Raw genomic sequence first — 15,130 nt, 5'->3', positions numbered from 1 at the left:
TCCCCTATCCCAACGTAGCGTGACAATTCGTTCACTGTGATGCATCTGTCAGCAGTCACCAGTTCGTTAACTCTCTGCACATTGTCTGGAGTGTGTGCAGTACAAGGCCTGCCGCTGCGAGGACAATCCTCAATATTGCCGTGCCCGCTTTCATCGCGTAACCTGCTTGCCCACCGACTAACTGTACTGTGATCGACAGCAGCATCTCCATACAACTTTTTCAACCTCTTGTGGATGTTTCCCACTGTCTCGTTTTCACAGCACAAGTATTCTATAACAGACACGTTGCTTCTGACGAACGTCATTTTTTTTTCCTTTATTGTATTTCAATTCCCCATCGGGGCGGGCCGGCAGCAGCATATGCGCTGCTCTTCAGCCGAAAGACATAGAACAAACAATAGAAGACATTTAAAAATATACAAAGGAGAAAACATGGTGAACATAGATATAATAAAGGGGGAACATCATGGAAGGCAATAGACAAAAAAAAGGGGCTACTGTAAAATGGAGATAAAAACCGTAAAAAAGTAGCTCACACAAAAAAACTACACACTGGGAGAATTAAAAGAACACAAGGCACAGTATGACCAGAGCATAAAAGTATCGATGGATGGCATAGCACATAACAAACACTGACAGTGACACTAAGTACAAGGCCAGCAGACAATTAAAATCACACCTCTTGACACACAGGAGAAACAGCACTAAACACAACACTGACGTGGCACACTGACGATGATCAAAATGGAGGATCTGCCAGGTGCAAGGAGATAAGGGAGATCGTAAGAAGGGAGGGAGGGAGAGGAAGAGAGGAGGGGAGATGGTCGGGGGGCGCGCTGAAGAGGGCCAGGTAGGGAGGGATGTGGGAGGGAAAGAGGCAATGATGGGGTGGAGGCCAGGTTATAGTTGAAAGGAAGGGTAAATGTCACAGCGAAGTCCATCATCCGGGAGGGAGAGGTGTTGGAAATTGCCCTGATGAAGGAGATAGAGGGTGTGGAGATGGAGAGAAGTAGGGATACAGCGATAGAGGCGCGGCAACGGGCGGGGGGTAGAGAGGAAGGAGGAAACCAGAGGGTGGGGGGGATCAAGCCTGCAGACAATGTAAAGGATGCGGAGATGTTGGAGGAACAGGAGGAGGTGGGGGAAGGGGATGAGTTCATACGGGAGCCATGTGGGGGAACGAAGGCAGATACGGAAGCAAGGTGGAGCGCGTTCAAGGATTTGGAGGGCCTTGTAAAAGCAGGTGGGTGCGGAGATCCAGGCAACGCTGGCATAACAGAGGATAGGACGGATGAGGGATTTGTAGGTGTGGAGAGTGGTAGAAGGATGCAATCCCCATGTCGGGCCAGACAGGATTTTCAGAAGGCGGAGGCGGGAATGGGCTTTCTGCAGATGGTCTGTAGGTGAGGGGTCCAGATGAGGTGTCGGTCGAGGGTGAGGCCAAGGTATCTCAGGGTGGGGGTGAGCTGTATGGGACGACCATAAAGGGTGAGGTAGAAATCATGGAGATGGAAGGAGCGGGTGGTGTGGCCTATGATGATTGCCTGACGAACGTCAAGTGTGACATGCTGTGACGGCGCCCCTCACGGGAACAGGTTGAACTAAGTTTGAAAACAATCGGGAAGGATGTATCTACACACTAAAACTTTCACACATGCAGAATGAAATTGTATTTTTACAAAAATAGTGTGCATTTCTTTTGGAGTAACCCTCGTAACCACCCTGTAGGCAGGTGCTGTTGTAACCGCGATGTTGCCACCGGCAGCCGCCTGAGTGTTCCGGCGTGTGTGTTTGCAGTATGTGCCGCGTGGGCGCGCTGCTGCTGGTGGTGGCGCTGGTGGCGTGTGAGGGCGCCGCGGGCCAGGGCCCGGACGCGGGCGAGCAGCGCGGCCCGGCCGACGCCGCTGCCTTCCTGCGCATGCGCGCTGCTGGCGGCGACGGCGACGGCGACGGCAAGGACGCGCTGCTGGAGAAGCGCGCGCCGCTGCTCGGCTTCCACGGCGTGCGCGGCAAGAAGGACGACCTGGACAAGCGCGCCCCCTCGCTGGGCTTCCACGGCGTGCGCGGCAAGAAGGACGACGCCGACGACGACGACGGCTTCGACAAGAGGGCGCCCATGCGCGGCTTCCAGGTGAGCCGCAAAGAGCTACACTGCAAGCGACAGCTTCAATTCTCGGCAATGGCAACCAACTGCCCACTTTGAGTCACAAGGGGAGGCCACGACGTTTGGAACGCGGATTTACTGTAAACTTCGTACACTGGTAGTATTCCACGAGGACAACAAAATGTGTAACCAGTAGCTCGCACTTCTCAAGCGTTACTGAGAAAATCGCAAGATAATATCGCTCGTCGAATATATATCTGTGCGTGGCCATTTTAACAATGAAGCAGCTGCAGCCGAGCGGTGCCGGCACGGTAGCTCAGCGTGTTCGGTCAGAGGGATAACTGCCCTCTGTAATAAAAAAACTGAGTTAATAGAGCAACAACGAACTTAAAAGGGTGTCTTACGACGGCCACCCCGATCAGATGCAACGAACAAAAATGGTGCTTGGGTAGCTCAGATGGTAGAGCACTTGCCCGCGAAAGGCAAAGGTCCCGAGTTCGAGTCTCGATACTGGTTGGCCTCTGTAATGAAAAAAAAAACTGAGTGGAAGGATCAACAAACGAACTTGAACGCTTGAACGGATGTCATGTGACGTCCGCAACGCCCAAACACAACGATCAAAAAAAACAAAACAAAAAAAACTGAACGGGTGTCATCGGACGTCCGCCCTGAACAAATTCAAATAACAATATAGAACAAAATGTTTAAAAAAAAAGTTTTTGGCTTCAAGTCACTGGATCGCTGGATCGAGTTCCGTTCGTCAGTTGTTTTTTTATTTTCAATACAGTCATTTTCTTTATTATTTATATTACAGTTGATATAGTGTGCAAAATACGTGTAATCGGATGAACTTTTATTACATTTACAATGTTATTTGGCAGTCTACTAATGTTTTATCACAAATAATGTAATATTCATAACTATCGACTAGTAAACGATCAAACGCATAAAGTGATACTGAAAATGTATGCTTGTCCGTGATTTGAGAAATCCCTTATACCTGGAAGGAGCCCGAAACGACTTGTTACCTTCAAGTTTTGACCGGCACAGACGGCTTTCGAAAGATGTACAATTAATCGTCGCTTTCGACATTACGAGCACAGGTTGCAGGATAGTATTTTTCGTAAAAACACGGAAAACATAAAGTTAAACGGCACCAGCTGCATTGAATAAATGCTATGTTTCCGCATTCGCAAGGTCTTTTGACGTTTTCCGTGGAAAAACAAACCTCGTTAACATTTTCCAAAACCTCTTTCAGACGATAGTTTAATCCGCGCTGATAATCGGTTATGCAGTATCGAGTGTATTTTAATAGCGTCTTCCGAGAAGCAATTTCTCGTTCTCTTTCGATTAAATACGAACAGTTTTGAAGACACGGACAAGCATACATTTTCAGTATCACTTTATGCGTTTGGTCGTTTACTAGTCGATAGTTATGAATATTATATTATTTGTGATAATAAAAATTAGTAGACTGCCAAATAACATTGTAAATTTAATAAAATTTCATCCGATTACACGTATTTTTCCCATTATATAAATTGTAATAAAAATCGTAAAGAAAATGACTGTGTTGAAAATAAAAGAAAGACTAACGAACGGAACTCGATCCAGCGATCCAGCGGCTTGACGCCAAGCACTTCTTTTCTTTTTTTTTTTTTAAAAAAAAAAAAAGGAACATTGTGTTCTATATTGTTCGTTGAATTTGTTCAGGGCGGACGTCCGACGACACCCGTTCAGTTTCTTCGTTCATCAGTTCGCTCAGTTTTTATATTATAAAGGAAAGCTAACCCTTTTTTTTAATCTCATTTTGTTCTTTATTGTTCGTTGACTTTCTTCGTGGCGGACGTTAGATGACACTCGTTCAGGTTGTTTGTTGATCTGTTCACTCATTCTTTTTATTACAGAGGGTAGCTAAACCCTCTTTTTTTTAATCTCATTTTGTTCGTTATAGTTCGTTGCAATTGTTTGTGGCGGACCTCCCCTGACGCCCATTGAAGTTCTTTATTGAGCCATTCTCTCAGTTTTTTTATTACAGAGGGCAGCTAACCCTCTGACCGAACACGCTGAGCTACCGTGCCGGCACCAGTCGGCTGCAGCTGCTTCACTCTCTTCCTAGACGTGCACGCTGCAAAATGTGGTTGTTCAAGCTTTTGACAGGTTGTCACGTTAATGTGACTGAATTGTGTAATAATAATTCAATAGAAATAATAGCTTATACGAACTTTAAGACCGACCGAGGTGCCACAGCGGTTAGCACATTGTACTTGGGAGGACAACGTCACTCCCGGCAAATTCTTGGATGGTTCCTATGAAAGGGCACGGCCAATTTCCTTTGCAGTCATTGAAACAATCCGAACTTATGGTCGTCTGTAATGACGTCGTTGCCGACAGCGCGTTAAACCCAGTTCTCTTTCGCAACTGAGCATCAGCTCACAGATGCTTTCATTTTGTCGAGACGTGAATATTTGATGAGCAACAAATGACGTGGAAACGTGTAAAAAGCTCGACTTCTTAGACGCTGGGCAAATAACGATATAATTGTATTTCGGATACTGTAGATGCAATTGACTTTTTTTCGCGTTCTGTAGTTAGCTTATACTCTAGAGCCCCGTTAACAGCAGCGTCCGTTGAACTGCTGTGATGGACACGAGTTTTTCCTTGATGGTGGCAGTTAACTGATCTTCTACAGCACGTCAGCTGGCCGCTTCACACATAACCTGAGAGCACACGTACCACCTTGGAGTGAAGTAGGTGGTGTAGAGCTGCACCAAGAGGTCATGTGACGCACCATCGCTGATGTAAGTCATGACGGTGAAGTGGCGTCCAGAGTCATCGCAGTAGGATCAGTCGACGAGAAACGTCGCAGAATGGCAGAAAAGAGCTATTGTGTTTGAGCGTGGCCTTGACAACACCGTGAACGAAATTGTCCTAACCGACAGCGACTGGGGACGAATCTCATCCTTCGTCAGTGGCAGCGGTTTCAAACCCGCCAGGAACTACTGCTGTCAGAGAATGTAGTTTCATCTCAACCGGTTTCCAGACTAAACGTTGCGAAAGAAACTGCATACAGTCGATTACCCCGTAGAAGGTCACTGCTGACAGCGGCAGGTACAGTTGCACGTCTTCAGTAGGGTAGATGCACAGAAACGGGACACTAGATGACAAAGTGTGCAGCGAGATCCTCTTTTCATGCGGTGCAAGGCGTCGAGAGCAGCGACGACCCAATGAGACATTTAACCCTCAGGGTGGGGGTTATGTAGTTCACATAGGAGGCGGTTCTCTCTCGTTTTCAGAGTGTTCGTCATACTGCTTCAACACTCTAATCTTCCAAGATGACACGCATACGTTCCTGTTTGATGAACTTAAGAAACTTTCGGAGTCCCTTCCTCGCCGAATTGCGGCCATTACCAAGGCTAGAGGTGGTGTTGCATGACAACAGCGTCAAGTCTCACGAGGCTGGCCAATTTGTCCAGTGTGCTCGTCTTGTAGGGAACTGACTGGACTTGGGTGGCCTTCAGTGCACAACTGCTCCCATGATGACACTCGACGCCAACGAGATAGCAACGCCACGAGTGGTGTTGCTATCTCGCAACAGTTACTCATATTTTTTCTGAAAAGCCATTTTCATTCCATACACATGCCTTGCAGAACAATCATTTAGTCGTTCAAACACAATTTTTAGCCCTCAGATCACTAAATACACCCCAGCTGTGCTGCAAAAATCTGCTAAGATTCTCTCTTCGCCTTTTATAAGAAGTGAATTTATGTAGGGATACTGACAGTGGGGTAGGGGGTGGGGGGCAGAATGGGGGCGATCCTAACGAAGTCACTTGAAAACAGCCGTCTTGAAACTCACGTCGATACCGTTCACAGCCGAAGAACGCCAGTAACAAACATGTGAAGGTAACTAGCAGGTCTGCTCCTGCGAGGATAGATAAAATTGCGCCTACAGCACACGCTAGGGATCTAATGAAGACTGACCCAGTCTCGGAACTGCTTCGATTGGTTCAAATGGCTCTGAGCACTATGGGACTTAACATATGAGGTCATCAGTCCCCTAGACTTAGAACTACTTAAACCTAACTAACCTAAGAACATCACACACATCCATGCCCGAGCCAGGATTCGAACCTGCAACCGTAGCAGCAGCGCGGTTCCGGACTGAAGCGCCTTGAACCGCTCGGCCACAGTGGCCGGCCCTACAAATGGTATTGTACTCAGCATGAAACTGGTTTTAATGTTTTATTAGTTTTATTCCATTGTACGTACAGGTATTTCACGTCATCCCTTGATACAGGCATACATCTGAATAAATATAATATTAATAACACCATAAACTGCCATTATTTAAGCAGGCTAGTTACTTAGAGTCTGCCAGTTAATGGTGGAAAGTTATCACTTCTTATTCGTCAATCGCCGAGAAGTGCACGACTACCAAAAGCCAAACTGAGCTGGGTTCGCCAGGACAGTTCATCCAGCATTTTATGTAGATATTAGGCTCTACTGTCCGAGCACCCATTTTATACATTCATATGCACAAAAACACAAATTCCCCAATGTAACATAAAATAACGCATTCTTAAAAGTATGGATTCTAATTAAAAATATTGGTTTACCCCTTTTGCCGCGAAAATCAATAATCGTCCTTTACTGCAAATCAGAGAAGTGAGCGACATGGGTGCATTTTGCCATTTCTCTTATACAAAATGTTCTACCATTCTTATTACTCACTTTTAGTAGTCGTAGAGAGGACGTACTATATAAAATCTCACACGGGAATAACGTTTCCCTTTACGGTTTATTTTCATGTCACAAAGGAAAAATCGTCTGGGCTTTTTAACTCTCTTGTCAATTTTGACGGTGTTTTTGTCGTATTCTGGCATGACAGACCACGAACATTGCTCTAGTTCTTTTTGTTTTTTTTTGGGGGGGGGGGAGGGAGGGGCTACGAAGCTATGTTTTTGAGACCCTGTACAGTCAGAGAAGACCTGACTGCGGAGTTTGCGAGTGCTGCAAAAATGATTTACCACTAACCGAATATTTGCGTTCTATTCTTTCAAACTTGCACCTGCGAGATGGTCACAGTAACATTATTCAATAGTGATGATCAGCTGTAGGCGATTTTTCTCGTCTGTTGATAGCACCTGAGATATCAGTCGCCTATTATTATTGTCTAATGCAATTACACGCATGCTGCTGTTAAACGCACAAATGTTAACCTTACTTTGTCATAAAATTCTGCCAGATAATAAAAACCGTAGTTACTGCCTTGATTTCACTCTCCCTTTTCCATCTCACACTCTAATATTACACGACTGCGCACTGCTCGTTACGAGAAAAAATAGTCCCAGTATGTAGTTGTATCTATCCTCCGCTCTGAATTTTTGGTTATAAGTCTTCCGATAGCAGATCCAGTTTCGTTATTTATGACAGGTATCTCACAGACGTGTTTTCTGGAACAAAAAATGACTTCATGGACGACGTAAACCTGTCGTTCGATCTTGGAAGAACATACCTTCGGAAGGCTTAACTTGCATAAAAAACGCTGTAATCGTTTATAGCGCTAAAAGGATGGTGTTTTGTGAAACAAGTTACGTTATTAAAAAGAAAAAAAAATTCTGAAAGTGGTCCATTGTAAACAACCACTAGACAAAAAGAGAGAGAAAAAAACTGAGAATGATAGATTAGCAGGGCACTACACTAAGTGATCAAAAGTATCCGGACACCCCCCCCCCCCAAAACATACGTTTTTCAGATTAGGTGCATTGTGCTGCCACCTACTTACAGGTAGTCCACATCAGTGACCTCAGTAGTCATTAGGCATCGTGAGAGAGCAGAATGGGGCACTCCGCGGAACTCACGGACTTCGAAAGTAGTCAAGTGATTGCCTGTCTCTTGTGTCATACGTCTGTACGCGAGATTCCCACACTCCTAAACATCCCTAGGTCGACTGTTTCCGATGTGATAGTGAAACGGAAACATGAAGGGACACGTACAGCACAAAAGAGTACAGGCCGACCTCGTCTGTTGACTGACAGAGACCGTCGACAGTTGAAGAGGGTCGTAATGTGTAATAGGCAGACATCTATCCAGACCATCACACAGGAATTCCAGATAGCATCAGGACGCACTGCAAGTACTATAACAGTTAGGCGGGAGGTGAGAAAACTTGGACTTCATGATCGAGCGGCTGCTCATAAGCCACACATCACGCCTCGCTTGGTATAAGGAGAGCAAAGGTTACGTTGTTTTGGGGGAGGAGACCAAACGGCAAGGTCATCGGTCTCATCAGGTTAGGGAAGGATGGGGAAGGAAGTCAGCCGTGCCCTTTTCAATGGAACCAGCACGGAATTTGCCGGAAGCGATTTAGGGAAATCACGGAAAACCTAAATCAGGATGGCCGAACGTGGAATTGAACCGTCGTCGTCTCGAATGTAAGTCCAATGTGCCAACCACTGCGCCACCTCGCACGGTAAGAAGTGTAAACATTGGACGATCGAACAGTAGAAAAACGAGTGACAAATCACGGTACTCAATGTGGCGATCCGGTGGTAGGGTGTGGGTATGGCGAATGCCCGGTGAACGTCATCTACCAGCGTGTGTAGTGCCAACAGTAAAATTCGGAGGAGGTGGCGTAATTGTGTTGTCGTGTTTTTCATGGAGGGGGCTTGCACCCCTTGTTGTTTTGCGTGGCACTATCACAGCACAGGCCTGCACTGATGTTTTAAGCACCTTCTGGCTTCCCACTGTTGAAGAGCAATATGGGGATGGCGAATGTATCTTTGAACACGACCGAGCACCTGTTCATAATGCACGCCCTGTGGCGAAATGGTTACACGACATTAACAGTCCTGTAATGGACTGGCCTGCACAGAGTCCTGACCTGAATCCAAAGAACACCTTTGGGATATTTTGGAACGCTGACTTCATGCCAGGCCTCAAACACTAACATCGATACCTCTCCTCAGTGCAGCACTCCGTGAAGAATGGATGCCATTCCCCAAGAAACCTTCCAACAACTGATTGAACGTATGCTTTTGTGAGTGGAAGCTGTCATCAAGGCTAAGGGAGGGCCAACACCATACTGAATTTCAGCTTTACCGATGGAGGGCACTACGAAATTGTAAGTCTTTTTGGCCAGGTGTCCGGATACTTTTGATCACATAGTGTATCTATAAACGACGTGAAACAAGCATCAACAATATAAGTAAACGCATTATGTTACGCATGGTGGAAACGGATGTATTGCGAATACTAGTATTAGGCTTTACTGGTTATATGTGAGATAATTCTACGCAACGAATAAGTAATACACTCTCCCAAAGAGTAATGAATCGGCGAGCAACAAAGGTACCTTTCATGTCGATCTCCTTTTCGGCAATTTTCCTGACTTGCATATAGCCACTACGAAACCCGTGCGCTTATTTTGCTGCGCGCAATGAAAATGAATCACACGAAATCCTTTGAAGATGTTTTTACAGTCTGTGCCTAAGTGAATGTTTTGATACAGGGCCCCCGGCGATGAGAAACATCTATACCTACATTCAACAAGTAACTTTACTGTACGTGGCGGAGTTATTCCTGCTGCCTTCATCATTTCCCCACTTTCAAACTCCATTCGCAATTAATCCTCGGAAGAACTGAGTTCGACAACATCTCTATTTTATTTGGTTTTACTGTCATGAGTTAGCTGGAAGGAAGAAATACATTATGTCTCCCCCATAAGTATACGATCTCGAAATGCAAAATGCTTCTCTCCCGGTATAGTTGGAGGATCATCTATATGACGCCCTCGCGCTTACTAAAACCGTGACAACGCGTGCTGCTCTTCTTCAGATCATCTCCATCTGCCCTGTCAACTCCAACTGTTAAGTGTCCAACTCGAATAGTACTCGACAATCAGTCTAAGCTACCTTCCGATTGTTCCAAAGGATCTCTGTCAAGTATGTGCTCTGTCTCCAGCTACACAGCCCAACAGAATGAAAGAAGCACTTTTTCGAAACCGCGTAAGTCCCAGCCATTGCGACGCTGAAGTTTGAAATTTGGCTCAAAGGTGCCTACAATCTTCCACTGTAATGGTACAAAAGCGTGGGCCATGTGACTTCACCTTCGGATTTAACGATGCTTCGAACAGCAAGATGTCGACACATGCGAAAAATGGCAACACCTGAGAAGTTCGTGTGACGTGTAAGGGTAGTTAATGATGTTACATTGGCACCAAAATTTCACAAAAATTCAGCCTAGTGCCACAGTGGGCGTGTCACGCGATGGGAAAGTCATCACAGTCCCTCTTACCCACATTTAACGGCTTCTTTCGAGCCCCTGCGATGGAGACCAAAACCTCGACACCCAGAATTGAAACCACGCGGAGGGCGAGACTCATCGATGCTCAAAATCGGCACGAAAAAGTCGCAGGGGATGGTGTGAAGTGCGTCAGTGAAACCACCCCTTACTCTGAGGCGTTGCCCCACACATGTCGCGCTCGACAACGACAGTTCGCAGTGCGATGAGTAGCAAAATGTTCTTCACAACATTTGTCACTGTCGACACTCTCGGTTATTTCAACCTTTCTCTAAGGACGTTGTGGGGCTGCATCCACATCGAACGTGATCGCACCCGTTTGTAGCACAGCGAGACCACAATTTTTGCTCTCTTGCTATGGCTGGAACCACTGGGAACCGTTCAAAATCATTCGACGAAATTTGAACATGATACGAAGCAGAAAAGTGTGCTTAGCTTCTACTTTGTGTCCTCCTGTGGCGTTATCATGGGGGTTATGCGACATTGGCACATATGGGAATAAAACGACAAAGTGTCCCCCTAAAAACGGCCATTTCGGTGAACCCTCGGTGGCGCTGGCCTACATTTCTTGCGTATTTCAAAAATGTACCTGTACAGACAGAACCCGAAACAAGGGACCTAGGCGCCTGCAGGCAGCCTTCACTGCTGCTCTTTCGCTGTCAGAATGGTGCCCTTGAGCGTGATAGTAGGCCATCCGGAATCAGTCTTAAGGGCTGCCAGTCTGCAAGCACCTAGGACTTCACCTTGAATTGTGTCTGCACGGGTACCTTATTACAATCCTCAGTAAAGGACGTTGGGTGTCAACGAGGCTTTTGCCGAACTGGTGAGTCTTAGAGAGACCCTTTGCCAATTGATAAGTTTTATAATGTTGTATGTAGGTTTAACAAAATTAAAAATTACTGAAAAATAAACCACCTACTTTACCGACGTATGGTGGCTTGCGTCTTCCTCGATACTGATACCAGTACCATATAAGCAACCACAACAGAGGGGATCTGTGGAGTGAACAAACATATGGTTCCTGAAGAGAGGCAGTAGCCTTTTCATTATTTGCAAGGGCAACAGTTTGCATGATTGGCCGATTTAGCATTATAACAAAACCGAGATGACCTTGCTGTGCTGGTACTGCGGACGGCTGAAAGCAAGGGGTAACTACAGCTGTTATTTTTCCCAGAGGTACACAGCTCTACCGTACGGATAAATGATGGCATCGTCCCCGGGCGGGAACTCCTCGGTAGTATGTCGTCATAAGGAAAAACAAAACGCATTCTACAGCTTGGAGTATGGAATGTTAGATCCCTTAATGTGACAGATACACTGGGAAATTTAAAATAGAATGTGTGAAGTAAGTGGGAATTGGTGAAGTTTGGTAGCAGGAGGAACAGGTCTTTTGGTCAGTTGAGTACAGTATTATAAACACATTATCAATTAATGGTAACGCAGGAGTAGATCTAATAATTAAAAAGCAAACAGGAATGCAGGTAAGCTACTATGAACAGCATAATGAATGCATTGTCGTAGCAGAGCTAGGCGTGAAGCCGACACCTACGGCAGTAGTACAAGTTTATATATCAACTATGTCCGCAGACTATGAAGACACTGAAGAAACGTACGATGAGATAAAAGAAATTATTGAAACAATTAAGGGAGAGGAAAATTTAACTGCGGGGTTCCGGAATTCCATAGTAGAAAGAAAAGGAAACATAGTAAGAAGATATGGACTGGGGAAAAGAAATGAAAGAGAGAGCCATCTGCTTTCAGTCATGAAAAAAGGTTGTATACGTGGAAGAGACCTGGAACACTGGAAGGTTTCAGTTGATTATACAGGGTGTTACACAATTCGTGCTACTCACTTCTGGAGGTTGTAGAGGGTACTTAGTAGAACAAGTTTCATACAGGAACCCTTGTCTGGAAACATCATCCAAAGGCGGTACAGAGCGTCAAAGTTATAGACGTCGGCGCCTGAAAACGTATGTATATACAGGCGAACTCGTGATGATGCGACAGACTTTCAAGGATGATGAAGAAGGATAAATGTATCAACTTGCGGTAAGTGTCCCTGTACCGGTAACGAATGAGTCGAAAGTTATAAGCGGAAACCGTCCTAATAATTCTGACAGTGGAGTACATGTACCGGTACTGCTGTTGCTAAGACTGTATGGTACGAAACTTTCAGATGTGGTAGTATGGACCACAAAAAGAAAAAAATTCCAGTAAACATGGGCTCTAAAATGCATACCTTAAGAGCTATGAGCACTTGTTCCATACAGACATGTGTTCCATGGTAAGGAAGGTGAACAATTATTCATAGCTCCTCAGGTACGCGTTTTAGAGCCCAAGTTTACTAGACATTTTTTCTAGCCTTGGTCCGTGTTACCACACCCGAAAATTGCATACCCTACATTCTTAGCAACAACCCGGTACATGTATCCCACTGCCAGAGGTATCAGAATGATCTGGTCTACTAAGCCCGCTCAACAACCTCTGGAGGTGTGTAACATGAATCATGAAATACCCTTTATAATGGTGAGGCAGAGATTTCGGTGTCAGGTTTTAAACTGTAAGACATTGCCAGCGGCAGATGTAAACTCTGACTACATTTTGTCGGTTACGAACTTTAGATTAAAACTGAAGAAACTGGAAAAAGGTGGGAAGTTAAAATGAGACTTGGGTAAGTTGAAATAATCAGAGATCGTTGAGCGTCTCAGAGGAGGCATTAGGGAACCATTGACTGAAACAGGGAAAAGGAATACAGGAGGAGACGAATGGATAGCTTTGATAGATGAAGTAGTGAAGGCGACAGAGGATCAAATAGGTAAAAAGACAAGTCCTAGTAGAAATCCTCGAATAGCACAGCAGATACTGAATTTAGTTGATGAAACGAAAAAAATTAAAAAATGCAACAAATGAACCAGGCAAAATGAATGAAGGCGTCTAAAAAATGAGACTGACAAAAAATGCCAAATGACTAAGTAGAAATCGCTAGAGGAGAAATGCAAGAGTGTAGAGGAATGTATAATTAGGAGGGTGGTAGATACTATCTAAAGATGCCTTTGGACAAAAGAGAAACAGAATATCAAGAGCTCAGATGGAAAACCAGTACGAAGCAAATGGAGCGCAAGCTGGTGTAGAGGAGGAGGAGATTAGCGTTTAACGTCCCGTCGACAACGAGGTCATTAGAGACGGAGCGCAAGCTCGGGTGAGGAAAGGATGGGGAAGGAAATCGGCCGTGCCCTTTTAAAGGAACCATCCCGGCATTTGCCTGTAGCGATTTAGGGAAATCACGGAAAACCTAAATCAGGATGGCCGGAGACGGGATTGAACCGTCGTCCTCCCGAATGCGAGTCCAGTGTGCTAACCACTGCGCCACCTCGCTCGGTTTGGGTGTAGATGAGATGGGAGATGTGATACTAACAGTCTCTGCCACACCTTAGTAGACGTGACGCCACCAGCAGTCGACCAGCGGGTTCGCCCTGAAGATGACCCCTGCGATGGGCTGAAAGCGGTCGGCACTAAATAAATAAAAAACGCGATTAAGACTGTTTTCTTAATACTAGGTTGAAGAGGATTGTGATGAAAAATAAGAGGACGACAACTGCAAAAGTCGCTGCACAAATGAATGTCGCACTCGCGGACACTGTCAGCATCAAAACAACGCGAAAGGAGCCCCATAAGCAGGGAATTGCAGGGTGAGCTAGAACTCCAAAACCACTCATCTGTGATGTAAAGGTCCGCAACAGGAAAACGTGGTGCCGGAGCATAAAACATGGACTAGAAGCAATAGAAGAAAGTCATTTCTTCGGATGAGTCTTGTTTCACACTGTTTACAACTTCTAGCTGAGTTTACAAGAGTGAAACATGGCGGGAGCTCGATTTGGGTAGCCATACCGCAGTATTCCATGGGCCCCATCGTTATCCTGCATGGGCGCATTACTGCCAAGAATTATATGGCTGTTTGGGTGGATGAGGTCCATCCATTGATACAGTGTTTGTCCTCCAGTGGTGATGGTGCGTCCCAAGATGACAACAGACCCCTGTTGGCGCAGCTCACATCGTCCAGGATTGGATTAATGAGCACGAAGATAAATTGTCACCCCACCCCTAGCCACCGTAGTTGCCAAATCCCAATATTATTGAGCCTTACTGGTCTGCTTTGGAGAGAAGGGTGCGTATTGCTATCCACCTCCATCGTCCTTACCTGAACTTGCCATTATTTTGAAGAGAGAATGCTATAGGATTTCTTTCGAAACCATACAGGACGTCTATTTATTCATTTCGAGACGACTCCGAGCTAAAGGTTCTCCTGCGTCGTATGAGTCATGGTAAATTGTTGTGTTTATGGTGCTTCCATATTTTTGTCTGCTCCCTGTAACTTTCTGGATCCGCGGAATATACGCTGTAATCAAAGTTCCTGGAAGATTAAAACGTTTAGACTTTCGATAAAAGCGCTGTTACCATTTTAACTGACAGAGAACCACGTATGTGAGATGCTAGGTTAGGTTAGGTTAGGGATAATATGTTTAAAGAAGAGCAATAATGAGAAAAATCAAACTTAGAAATCAGGCCTGACTCCAAGCTCCAATGAGCCAATGTATCTCAACCTATCCGCATGTCCATAGAAGACGAACGGCTAGCCTAGGTCTGGTGTTTAGGATGAGCCTGTGTCACACGGAGCAAGTCTCGCTGAAGTTTGCCTGATGGCGCGGACTACTGGCTAGCAGG

The 15,130-nt window shown here is 45.5% G+C and overlaps 1 protein-coding gene across 1 annotated transcript in view; it reads left to right on the top strand.

Moving 5' to 3' along the window:
* The window catches only part of LOC126218298 (uncharacterized), a 101,377-nt gene that overhangs the window by 50,178 nt on the left and 36,069 nt on the right, over nt 1-15,130 (top strand). The window contains exon 3 of the mRNA XM_049942117.1: nt 1,798-2,131. Coding sequence (XP_049798074.1) covers nt 1,798-2,131 — 334 coding nt within the window. The remainder of the gene's footprint in view (nt 1-1,797; nt 2,132-15,130) is intronic.

Source organism: Schistocerca nitens, chromosome 1, assembly GCF_023898315.1.
Source record: "Schistocerca nitens isolate TAMUIC-IGC-003100 chromosome 1, iqSchNite1.1, whole genome shotgun sequence".
NCBI lineage: Eukaryota > Metazoa > Arthropoda > Insecta > Orthoptera > Acrididae > Schistocerca > Schistocerca nitens.
The sequence above is the reverse complement of the archived record's forward strand: the minus strand, read 5'-3'. Positions and strand labels throughout refer to the sequence as shown.